The sequence below is a fragment of the Alosa pseudoharengus genome, unplaced genomic scaffold, assembly GCF_046254945.1.
Source record: "Alosa pseudoharengus isolate Yale_2024_CS ecotype anadromous, Long Island Sound unplaced genomic scaffold, YU_APseudo_1.1 YU_APseudo_1.1_scf_22, whole genome shotgun sequence".
Lineage (NCBI taxonomy): Eukaryota > Metazoa > Chordata > Actinopteri > Clupeiformes > Clupeidae > Alosa > Alosa pseudoharengus.
The window spans coordinates 27322517-27333828 of record NW_027468680.1 but is presented as its reverse complement, the minus strand read 5'-3'; the positions used below and the strand labels follow the sequence as shown (position 1 = coordinate 27333828).

Below are 11312 nucleotides of genomic sequence, written 5' to 3'. Positions count from 1 at the left end.
TCTTTCGAGGTGAGCAGAAAACTATCCAACCATCATGCCAATTTCTTATCTAATGATTTCACGACATTAAACAGTAAATGCAGTATTAGTAAATTCAGAGATAGCCTATATTATCAAGACTCTTGTAGAATCCTTGGGGCAAGGCTGGTCGTAACCCGACTAAAATAAATCTGCCTTTATGCTTGTCTACACAAACTACCACAGTAGATATTAACCTAGGCTGTTGCATTAAAAGTGAAACAATTAAGCCACATTTACACTATTTTTTAAATAATGTTGTGGGCTATTTTAAGTGATATAATTAAATGCAATTTAATTTAATAAGTTAATATATTGCAGTTAAATATGTTAAGTTAAACACAGGTTGCAGGTAATATGTTACATTTTAGGCGCATGTGTAGGCTACAAACCTACCCTAAGAATTGTAGGTTTAATGTTGCCGTCTATAGGCTGAAGTGTTGACGCCTATTTATAGTAGGCCTAGGCCTATGCACCCCATAGACTATTCATGCAGGCGATCAACATCCAATGATACAGCAGGCATATTTTTTACCTACAAAATAGTCATCTATCTTGTTACCATGTAGGCTATATCGGCATTTATTTGTAAGCCTGCTTTAAAAACAAGCTTTGTTTTAGAGTGGCGATGATACGACCTCTGATAAGCCTGGCGTTACATCATATTACTGTCTGGGTTCCTTTTGACAGGAGAGACGAGATTTCAATTAGGGTGACAGTAGATTGTCATTTCTGTTTTAAGGCTGTGTGTCGATGGCCGCGGGAAAATACCAGCAACGCATATATGAGAAGAGTGACGGGCTGCCCAAGGGCCTTTCGGATTTCACCAGCAGGGGTCGCGTCAGAGCAAGACAAATTTCCGCTCTGAGCCTTTTGCGTTTGAACGGTAGAGGCCGACTGCTTAATCCATTGTTTGAGCCTAATGCAGTAGCGTGTGATTAAAACAGAGCGACTGTTTTATGATAATCGATTAGTCATTCTTAACTCACACTAAAACGTAAATACACTTTCAGGGACGCTCTTAGTAAGAATATGCACTGCATCAAATATGACTTAGGTCATGGCCTGTCATCTAAGATAGTTACTTGTTGGCCCTGAATATGTCACAGAACTCTATTCACTAGGCCTACTCACTGCGTCTGACATAAGCAATGACGCTTACTTTCTCAATAACTGCAGCCTTTGATGGGGAATGGTTTACACTGTCTTGCATGATTTTTTTTTTGGCAACACACACTTAACACAAAATCTAACAAAATCAAAAAATGAAATATTTATTACAGCATTTGTGACTGAACACCTTTTAAACATTACGTCACAGTCCTCATACAAGTATTTAATGTATTTTGACAAAGCTTAAGGGAGACAGCATTTTTTTTTCATCTAGTGAGGAACACGTGCTGAAAAAGGAAGGAATTCATGGACATACAATATCAATGCCACAGCAGATCTGAAACTAGCAAAAAACATTCTTTTTCAATTGAGGTAAACACATAGAATATCTAACATGAAACAATTAATAGACTGAACTCTGTACGAAGTTTGTTACAATATTCTCTTAGCTTTTTTCTCCAAGCTTTGAGTTCATAATTTAAGTTCTTTTTTTGTCTTCTTTTTTGTACGCTTTAGGTTTTTTTGGTGCATCGACCATCAATAGCTTCTCAGTGCCAAAGAATCCAACATTGTGTCAGCATTGTCCATATGGCAAGTTATGTCGATCCCGAGGCGAAGAAAACTACTGCAGGATGCTGGTCTTCCCACCGGTCAGTTTCCTTCCATAGGCTCTTTCTCAAAGAGTCCCAGATACAAAAAAAAACAAACAAACAAAAAAAACAATAAAAATAATAAAATAAAAATGTATAAAACCAACACAATCCAGTGCTTGGGCAATTCAAAACTAAGGACTTTACCTATGGGGCAACATTCATTCATGAACCAAAAAAAAAAAAAAAAAAAAGTTGGGAGTTGATTAAAAAAAAACTGTTCAAACTGTATCTTCCAGAGAGAACAGGGAGTCGGTTGGCAGCCTCTCTCTCTTTCTCTCTTTCTCTCTTTCTCATCGTGCGATTTCTTTTCCTGGTGTGGAACACACAGAGCTGCAGCCCTTGCAAGCTTCAGAGTTTGTGTTTGTAAGGGGGCCGAGATTGGTTGAGATGTTTTCCTTATTTATTGCTGCAACAAGACAGTCTCTCCTTCAGGGAACAGCACACACAGTGTGAAAAGCAAGGGGGGGTTAACCTTTTTTTTCATACTCTAGAACTAAGCTCAGGAAACATAAATTGTGTGATCCAACGAAAAAAAATGCACAAGTTTTAACTTAGTTTCTATACGTTTTTATACTACAGTAGTTATAACTCTTGGAGTCTGTTTTTGTGTTGTTTTTTTCCTCTTTTAACCCTTCCAGAGTGATTTTCTTTAAAATTGTTTTAAGGTGTCAGTCACTCAAGGAGTGTTTTTAAAAGTGTATAGGTTAGTGTGTGTGAAAATGTGTCTGTGTGTACATGTGTGTGTGTGTGTGTGTGTGTGTGTGTTTGTATGTGAGAGTGTGCATTTGGAGTCATGTTGTAAATTGAAACATCTTCTGTTGATCTTTAACAAAAGCCCAAGACTTTACAAAGTGTTCTTGTCAGCTTGGTCCTCCGTTGGTGAAAGTAACAAAATTGACAAGATTTAAAAAAACTTCTCACAGCTCGTAATGGAATTCCATCTCTGTTTTTCTTTCTTTCTCTGTTTCTCTAATTGTGGTCAAAATGATTTTCCTTTTTTCCTTAAAAAATAGTCTCAAAATGACGTTTTGCCAGGGAGGGGTGGGGATGTTGCGGTTATTGTTTTCTTAGCTGTGTTTTTATCGTCGCTTGCTCATGTAGGCGGGTTCCCTTGCCCTATTGAACGTGGATGTCCAGGTCTTGTCCAGCAGTGCTGTGGTCGAGGGGGGTGATGAGGGGGGGGCTCTGTGCGGACATGGTCATTCCTGGGTGAGGAGGTGGGCCTCCGTGCATCAGCATGGCCGGGTGGGGCTGGGCATGGTGAGGGTGGTGGTGGTGTGGGTGGTGGTGCGGGTGGTGGTGGTGGGGGTGGTGCGGGTGTCCGGGCAGGTACGGGTGCAGGGCTGGGGCGTGTCGGAGCTGGGAGGGGTGCGGGGACATCTGGGGAGGGGCAAAACCAGGTGGGGCCATGCTCATACCCACTGGGCCAGTCTGAGGTACATACTCCCCTGTGGAAAAGAGAGAGAGAGGGAGAGAGAGAGATTGGTTAGTGGCAGTGCCAACTGATAGGGGAAGTCAGTTTCACACACAGTGCACTCCCACTGCTAACACTCCCTGATACACACATAATTGTCCGCCCTGACCGCCAGGCAACATGAATGACTTGTTCATTAGCAAACAGAAACATCTGCTGGCTGGGTACTTTTTGGACGGCTTCCCTTCCTCCAAATCTTGCCCCACCTCCCCTTTCCCACTTCCCATAACACCTCCCCACGCCCCACAGCCCCCACCAAAACGCATGCACTGCACAATTTAGCAGAGGAGCACTTAGCAAACGCACACAAAGCGTTGCACTATTTCAGGGACAGGGTGGGCTATACAGTGTCTGATACATTCCTGGTCAGTTCAGGTTGTAAAACGATCCAGCGTGCATCCACTGACACTGACGTCTGGCAGGATGGGAAGGAAGCAAAGAGCTGTATTGATGTTCTCAGCAGTGATATGTGATTGCACACTGCTGGGAGATGAGAGACGTCTGCTACCCAGCTGAATTAAGTAACAGGGAAAGCAGAGCATCTCTCACGAGGTACGGGCTGCAGTGAGCATATTTGATTTGAAACCCTCTCAAATAAGTTTTCTTTAATAATTTAGGAAGCCAGTTAACTGTAACAATACACTAGTTCTAAGAATATATTAGCAAAGCTTCTTGTTTGTCCAGCAACAACAAAAAAGATATGGTCCGAATGGTAATTCTACTTGTTGGTCAGGAAGGAAGACTGCATCTTCAGCAAGGAAATGGAGAGAGATGCAAAGACTGTGTGTGTGTGTGTGTGTGTGTGTGTCTGTGTGTGTGTTTGTGTGTGTGTGTGTGTGGTTGGTTTGTATGTGGTTGGTGTCAGTGATAGGCAGGGGAAAATGCTGATTGCTGATTCCTTGGGATTAGAGCATTGAGACTCCTTCATGTGTGGAGGCCTGGGCAGGCTGGCGTGAGCCGTGCTGTGAGTGGCGGCCGTGGGGACAGAGGCTGCTCTGTAGTGTCACTGTTTAGTTATTCAGAGTTGTATTTGCAGTAAACAGACCCAGGCAGGTAAGGGAGGGTGACTGGAGGGTGGTGGTGGGTGGGTGAGATGGACCTGGGGATGGAGGGAACAACCTGGCCTAGAAGTGAACAGTGAAGCCTGGAGAGGCTGAAGGGGAGTGGGGCAAGGCCAGATGAGCCTGGGGCTATAGGCTAAGCTAAGCTAGGCTAGGCTAGGCTAGGTTAGGTTGTGCTGGGCTCCTGCAGGTCTAGGTAAGGAGCAGGGCAGAGGCCTGGGCTTCACTGCTTTGTAATGTGAACCCCTGGGGATTAGCAACAGTACAGGGGGTGGTGGGGAGGGATGGGGGGAGAGAGGGGTCGCACCAAGGTCACCAGGCATGCTAACTCTCGACATTCCTCTACCTTGGTACGCCGCAATTAAGAAATTACACAGGAGGGCCCAGAAGGAGGGGAGAGAGCGAAAGAAAGAGGGAGTGAGAGAGGAGAGAGAGAGAAGGAAAAAAATAGGACAGGCGAAGGTGGAGATTAATGGCCAATCTCATTGGCTGAAAGCCGCGCCATTTTCTAATACCCGCTCCTCCACGCAGGTTCATTGCGAATGCACATGTTTGTTAAAGCGGTCTTTTAAAAGCCCACTATCGGGGTCATAAAAAAAGGTAAATCAATCCGGCTGAGGGGTGAGTGTGAGTGCGTGAGTCGGGGTGGGGTGCGGGGTGGGGTGCGGTGTGGGGCAGGGGTGTGAGCGCCAGTGCCAGGAGTACGCTCACCTCCATGTAACCTAGAGCGGGTCCCCGTTAAAAGGCCCAGCAGATGTTTTTGACACTGTAAGCTGGTAATCTCAAGCCTTGTAAGCTGCAGTCATTCTGTTAAGTAGATCTGCGGAGCGCTCCTTTATTAACAGGAGTGGTAAAACCATCTGAAGACAATAACGCCGCGCTCAGACAGGCCCACTCTCCTCCTGCCGGTTATAGCAGAGCAACCCGCTCAATGGCTGACGATAATTAACTACCAAATATACCATATTGTGTGGCTGCGTAATCAAATCAAGAGAGGGGTAATATTCCCCTGTATTAAGCTATTAATGTAATTGGTCATGAAGCATAAAATATGTTATGTAATTAAATAGTCTAGAAATTATATAGCCTATATTAAGAATTATTCAAGCTGAGCAAATGTTGTCTCTATGTGGCTGTTTTAGGGAACATTGCACTCTAGTTTTTTTCTGACTCCATTAGTAAGGGAAGCTGGGGGGGGGGGCAAAGGAGGGAGTTGGTTGTGTGTGTGTGTGTGTGTGTGTGTGGGAGGGGGTCTCTGTCGGAAGAATCGCCATGGTGACCCTATAGAAAAATCCGCAGCCTATTTACATATAAAGGGTTCTTTTAATCAAGGTAAGTGTTATTATACTGTGGCTCATTGAGCAGAGCCACAGTAGGTGTTAAATAAAATTCCCTGTGCCCTGCTGGCGTTAGGATGCGATATGTCTTGATTTCTCAAATGTCAGCGCCGCGGCACTTGAGGGGGACGGGTGGGGGGGTGGGGGGGGTGTTGGGTGGTGAGGGGATGGGTGGTGTAATGGGCGTCTTAATCAGGCTGCGGCCATTTAGCCACAGCAAGTGGAAAGACAGGAGAGTTGTGAGAGAACAGAGAAACACCCCCCTCCCCTCCCGTCTTCCTGTGTGTGGCTGTTTTAAACGTCTATGTCCCTTTAAATTTATCTCTGCATTTCTGTCGTCTCAGTGTCTCATGTTTGGAGTCACTGCCACCCCCAAACCCGCCTACCCCCCCCTCCTCCCCCTCCTCCTATTCCCACCCTCATACACCCCAATACCCAGTAAAAAATAATCAAAACACTCAGGTCCCCCCCAACAGCCAGCCACCCACCCCCCAACCATACCCCTCCCCAGTGAAGGATCGGATGTGTCACCCCCAACCCGTATATCTCGCTCGGGGACCGTAATGTACTGCGGCGCTCCCGTCTTTGCATATAAGATAATTTGGGCATCAATCCTTGGGCCCGACAGATTTATGTCACTCGGAGGACAGCTTCACTTCTCCTTCTTTATCGCTTCACTGGAGCCTGCTTAATTTCTCCCCGTCAGCCCCTTGCCCCTGGAGATGTTGTTTTTTCCCCTAAATGTCCAACATTTGCATTGGCTGCCCGCGAGATGTGCAGAGCGATGCCGCCACCACCGCCACCACTGTTGTGATAAATAAATTTGTGTGCCAGCGCTTTTCTTAGCTGTCCTCCTACTTTTTCTCTCCTTTTCTCTCTCTTTCCATCTCTCTCTTCCTGGTTGTGGTCGCCTGGCGCCACAAGTCGTCTCCCCGGGGGCCATCAGAAGCGAGCACAGAGCTTCCCACTATTCCCAGCGCCCCCATTCATCCTGGGGCTAGTTTTCCCTCTCACTCCCCACCACCCCCCCAGTGGAAAAGCACACAGGGAAGGCCAGCAGAGGGGCGTGTTTGAGAGGGTGTTGTGTGGTATTGGATTGTGGATCAAGGAGAATCAGTGAGCATTTTTGGTTGAAAAGGGCAAACAGGTAAGGAGATAAGCCAAGAGATAAGGAGCCTAGTACTTACTTCCCCCTTTTTCTTTGCGATTTTGCTTTACAAGATGGAGGTTACATGTAGTGCCATTGCCCATCCATACCCATATTCATGCCCATTCCACTCATAGGCCCTGGAACAACAGAGAGAGAGAGAGAGAGAGAGAGAGAGAGAGAGAGAGAGAGATAAGACACCAGATAGGTCAGCAAAAGGTTGAATCACAGCTGATCAGAGCAAGAACCCAACATGAAGAGAAACACCTTTCATTTAAAGCACCTGAAATAACAATCAAAGCAGGTAGGGGGGGAAACGGAGTGCCATCAAAAGTAGGAATCCCTTGATACAGTAGAACTGCATGAGTCCTATCTTACAGCTGTGGAGCGCTCTGTATCCCACCATTATAGAAGATAGGGAAGAAGAGGATGAGGAAGACAAGCAGCAGGCAGTATCTTAGCCCAAGGGTTTGCTTGGGCCTGACTAGCAGGTGGGTGCTTTTTGTCGCTTCAGTGTTTAGTTTGGGTGTGTGAGGGTGTGTTAGTCTGGGAGTGTGTAGTGGCTGGTGTTTATTGTGTGGTGTACTGTGATGAGAGGCCGGAGAGAGTCTGTGTGTGTGTGTGTGTGTGTGTGTGTGTGTGTGTGTGTGTGTGTGTGTGTGTTTCTGGGCCTTACCGGCTGGCCGGATTCCCATGTGTTGCTGACCGTCCAGCACGAAGCTGCCCATGGGCTGCCCCTCCGGACTGTACGCTGCTCCTTGGCTCACTGAAGGATCAAGAAGAAAACCTGATTGTAGTAAGAACGCGGACGCCAGGGGAAGGGAGAGAGAGAAGACACACCAGACAATCAGATAGTGTCTCAAGCTCCAGCCCGTGCATACTGCAAGACATTGTGCTACATTCACATGGTCCCCACACACACATACACACACACACATACACACAACATGAAAGGGCATGCATGCAAATCCTCATGTAAATCCACACACATGCACACACAGACACACACACACACACACACACACATCTTTCACTCTTTCATTAGAAAACAGCCAAGCTGTCATGCTGTTCTCCAATGCGGTAAGGAAACACTTATACACAACATATGCAACGTATATTGTATCCTATCAAAACCATTTGCATCATGTTACTAGTAGTCCACTTTAAGCACATTGACAATACAAATACACTTTACTGCCAGACACCATGTATCCAACCATGAATGAAGACTATGCTGGGTATTTTTGATTGACTTTGTCATTCTAGTCATTACAAATTACACTGCTGAAAATAAATCGAATTGACAAACTCTTTCGCTGAACAATATGTTGCGTGTATGTCGTATTGCACTAAAAGGATTTGATTCTCTGAAAGAAGTCTGTACACATGAGTGTATTCCAGGGCTAGAGTGCATTATCCGGAGTAATCTGTAAGCCCAGAAGATTAGGGGGAAGCTGTTAGGCATGCTGTCTTTGGGAGGCATGCTGATTGCGACAGTTTGGAAGCACCCGTTCACATATCCACGGCAAAGCGAATCCCCCCTTCGCAAAAGAAAAACCCGTGGCGGGGACTCGCTGGGATTTCGTTTTGGAACGCATCTCATTTCAATAATTGCCTAACTTCATTTGCACAATCTCCACCCCAATTTGTGCTTCTTTACCCCAGATAATCGACAAAGAGCCTCAGCGCTACTCAGAGACAAATTGCTCAGTATTTTGTTTCGGCTGCTGCAGTAATGTGTTGCACAGCCTGAGAGCCTGGGGTTGCTGTGTAAAGCATGCATGTGCTCGTGGGGTTCGTGGTGGATTTTCAGAGTGACATGTTTATGACTTAATCTGACAGCAAGGTCTGTTCGATCTGTGCTATGCAAAGATATGGGAAATCAATGCCGAATCAGTTTGCAATACCAAGGCCCTCTGATTTTAATCTGGCCATAAGGAAATAATAAATCTGCATCTGAAACTATGTCATGTGAATTCAATTGATGACATGGAATGGCTGTTTTTTTGCCCTTTCTACTAAAATGAAGAGATTACCAACAATTACTGGATGTGTTATGCAGCAGGATATGGCAGATTATTTAAATAAAATTACATCAAGGTGCTTAAAGCGTGTCAGGAACTCCTCTGGAGTTCAATTAGTGATGCACAGACATCATGCACTAGTATACTTCTGTCTGGTTACTGGTTAGCCTGGGAAATCTCCAATTAGAGTCAATCAGGCAACATGTCAGGTCCTAGTGGAACACTTCCCATTTCAAGGAAGAAGGGAAAGAGAAGATGTGCTGGAGGAGAAGAAGAGGGGAAGAGAAAGGGGGGAGGAGGAGGGGACTTTCCTCTGCAAGAGGGCACCAGGGTGAATGTTTATCCTGGCAACGGAGAGGGAGGGGGCAGATTTGACAGAGCTATGGGAACAGATAGAGAGGCTAGGGTATGTTTTGTGTGTGAGAGCATGGGTTTATGTGTGAGCATGTGTGTGTATCTTTTTTTTTTACCTGCTCGATTTGACTGGTCAATCATAGGCTGTACTATTCTTCTTCTGGCGTTAATGAACCTGGGAAAGACAAGAAAAGGGTGGGAAGGAGGGAGGGATGAAAGAGAGAGGGAGAGAGAGAGAGAGAGAAAGGCACACGTTAAATCACCCGCTACCATTCAGTGAGACAAATATTCATTAGAGGCCACAAGAAACAAAACAATACAATTTGCATGACTTTATGGTGGCATTAACGACTCGGCCCTCCAAGCCTTCCAAAGCCCAAACCGCTCCACAAAGGGCCGATTGTGCCCAGACTTGGGAGCCCAACGAGGTATCCTTTTAATGTCGCTTATGATATATCCCTGTTGTTTAATACAGCCCTTGATTACACTGGGTCGCCATGGCTACCGGGGAGACATTCCACAGGCATTAAATGTAGCCACGGCGCTGGGGCCACCATGCCACAAACCCACTGGACCTCTTTAGCACCCCAAATCTCTCTCCACTCTCTCTCTCTCTCCACTCTCTCTCTCTCTCTCGTGCACATAAACATTATTCTTGGTGTGTTATCACTCATTAGAAATTCAGAATAAGTTAAAAGTTTGCAAGGGCCACAACACAAATGGCTCCTTTCATTCAGTGCGCCCCCCCACCCCAGAAAGCCCTCCCTTCCCTTTGCCCCCCCCCCTCCCCTTGCTGGCTTCATTGTAGGGGGCTCCGCACCCCTTCCAGCTGTCCATAAATGAGGAGCAGGCATTGCCACTCCGCGCTTTCACGAGGTATTGTTATGTCAGCGAGCCCATCAATTAGGCTGTCTGAAGTTTTATCACCGCCATAGCGGCAAATAAGTGCAGCTCCACAAAGACTCCGAGGCCCTCCTCGCTCCTGCGGCTTTTGACTGTAAAGCCAGCGGGGTCATCTGGAGGTTAGTGCCAGCCAGGGGCAAGCAGCTTTTTTCTGCCCCCACCACCCCCTGAAGGGCTGGGAGTGTGGGGGAAAGGAGGCAAAGAGCGAGGGAGAGAGTGCACTGGACGACCAGGTTCATGTCAACGAGAGGCTGGCCACTCCCGAGAGAGAAAGAGAGAGAGAGAGACTCCCCCTCATCCCGAGCATTAAAAAATGCATGGAGGAGTTAACGCTACAGGTAGGAACATGTGTTTGAGATTAGGGGGAGGTTTCAAATCATCGCGGGGCTATCCTGCACGGCCTGCCGCCTGATTCCACACAAAAAAGGGAGGAAAAAAAGGCCTGCTAGCACACACAGAGGGCAGTGGTATAGCACTGGTCATTAGATGCCGGGGAGGGCTGGAATCAATTTGGGCTCCAAATCCCCCATGAACCCCTGATACCTGCCCTTACCTTCTCCTATTAACTTAAATGGCTGTAATCTGGGCTTTTCAAAGTGACATGCTTAAATGTACAAAACGTACAGTTGGGGAGGGGGGTGGGGTAAAAAAGAGACGTCAAGCTCATTTGTGGGAGTGCACAGAAAGTTCTCTGCTCTCGGTCCCTTTCTTTCTCTAGGCTCGGGAGCGAAGGATGAGAGGGTCAGACATGAAAGAGAGAAAAATATTCTGTATTAGCAGAGTGAGCTTTAGAGGAGAGGAGAGCGGAGCAGAGAAGAGGGCTCGGTGGTTGTGGTGGTGACGGTTGGTGGGGTGTTCTGGAATGCCATAATGACTAGCTCCGAATTTCGCCGAATTTACCCAATCGTTTCGAAGATATTTCTTTCTCGGAAACAGCCCCCCCTCCCCCCCCTTTAGCCCACATATCTGCATATTTCTCTTCAAAAAGAAGAAAAAATAAAGAATTTAGCTAATTTCCGCACTCAGCCATTTTAAAAAGCTGGCTGGCGTTGACCTGTCATTGCCTTCATGCTTAAGCTCTGTCTGAAATGTTGTTTTGCCAGTACTGGAACCCAGTTTCAGGCATCCCGCATCAAAACCAGCTGAGTGGGTAAACATGGGGAAAAATAAGACTTTTCAGAACGCTGACTACCAGTAGACTCTTCTGCCCCCTCTCTCTCAGGTAGTG

At 46.5% G+C, this 11312-nt stretch overlaps 1 protein-coding gene across 9 annotated transcripts in view; it reads right to left on the bottom strand.

Moving 5' to 3' along the window:
• Nucleotides 1–1268: 1268 nt before the first annotated feature.
• meis2a (Meis homeobox 2a) overlaps nucleotides 1269–11312 on the bottom strand; it is an 89558-nt gene continuing 79514 nt past the window's right edge. For 3 of the 9 annotated variants that reach the window (XM_076299540.1, XM_076299541.1, XM_076299542.1), the window contains exons 10-12: nucleotides 9298–9356; nucleotides 7480–7590; nucleotides 1269–3232 (exon numbers count right to left, since the gene is read on the bottom strand). In XM_076299540.1, the coding sequence (XP_076155655.1) occupies nucleotides 2901–3232; nucleotides 7480–7590; nucleotides 9298–9356 (502 nt within the window). In that variant the 3' untranslated portion in view covers nucleotides 1269–2900. Of the gene's footprint in view, nucleotides 3233–6843; nucleotides 6944–7479; nucleotides 7591–9297; nucleotides 9357–11312 lie in introns of all 9 variants that reach the window. The other 6 variants (XM_076299545.1, XM_076299546.1, XM_076299547.1 and 3 more) reach the window with 3 other exon arrangements.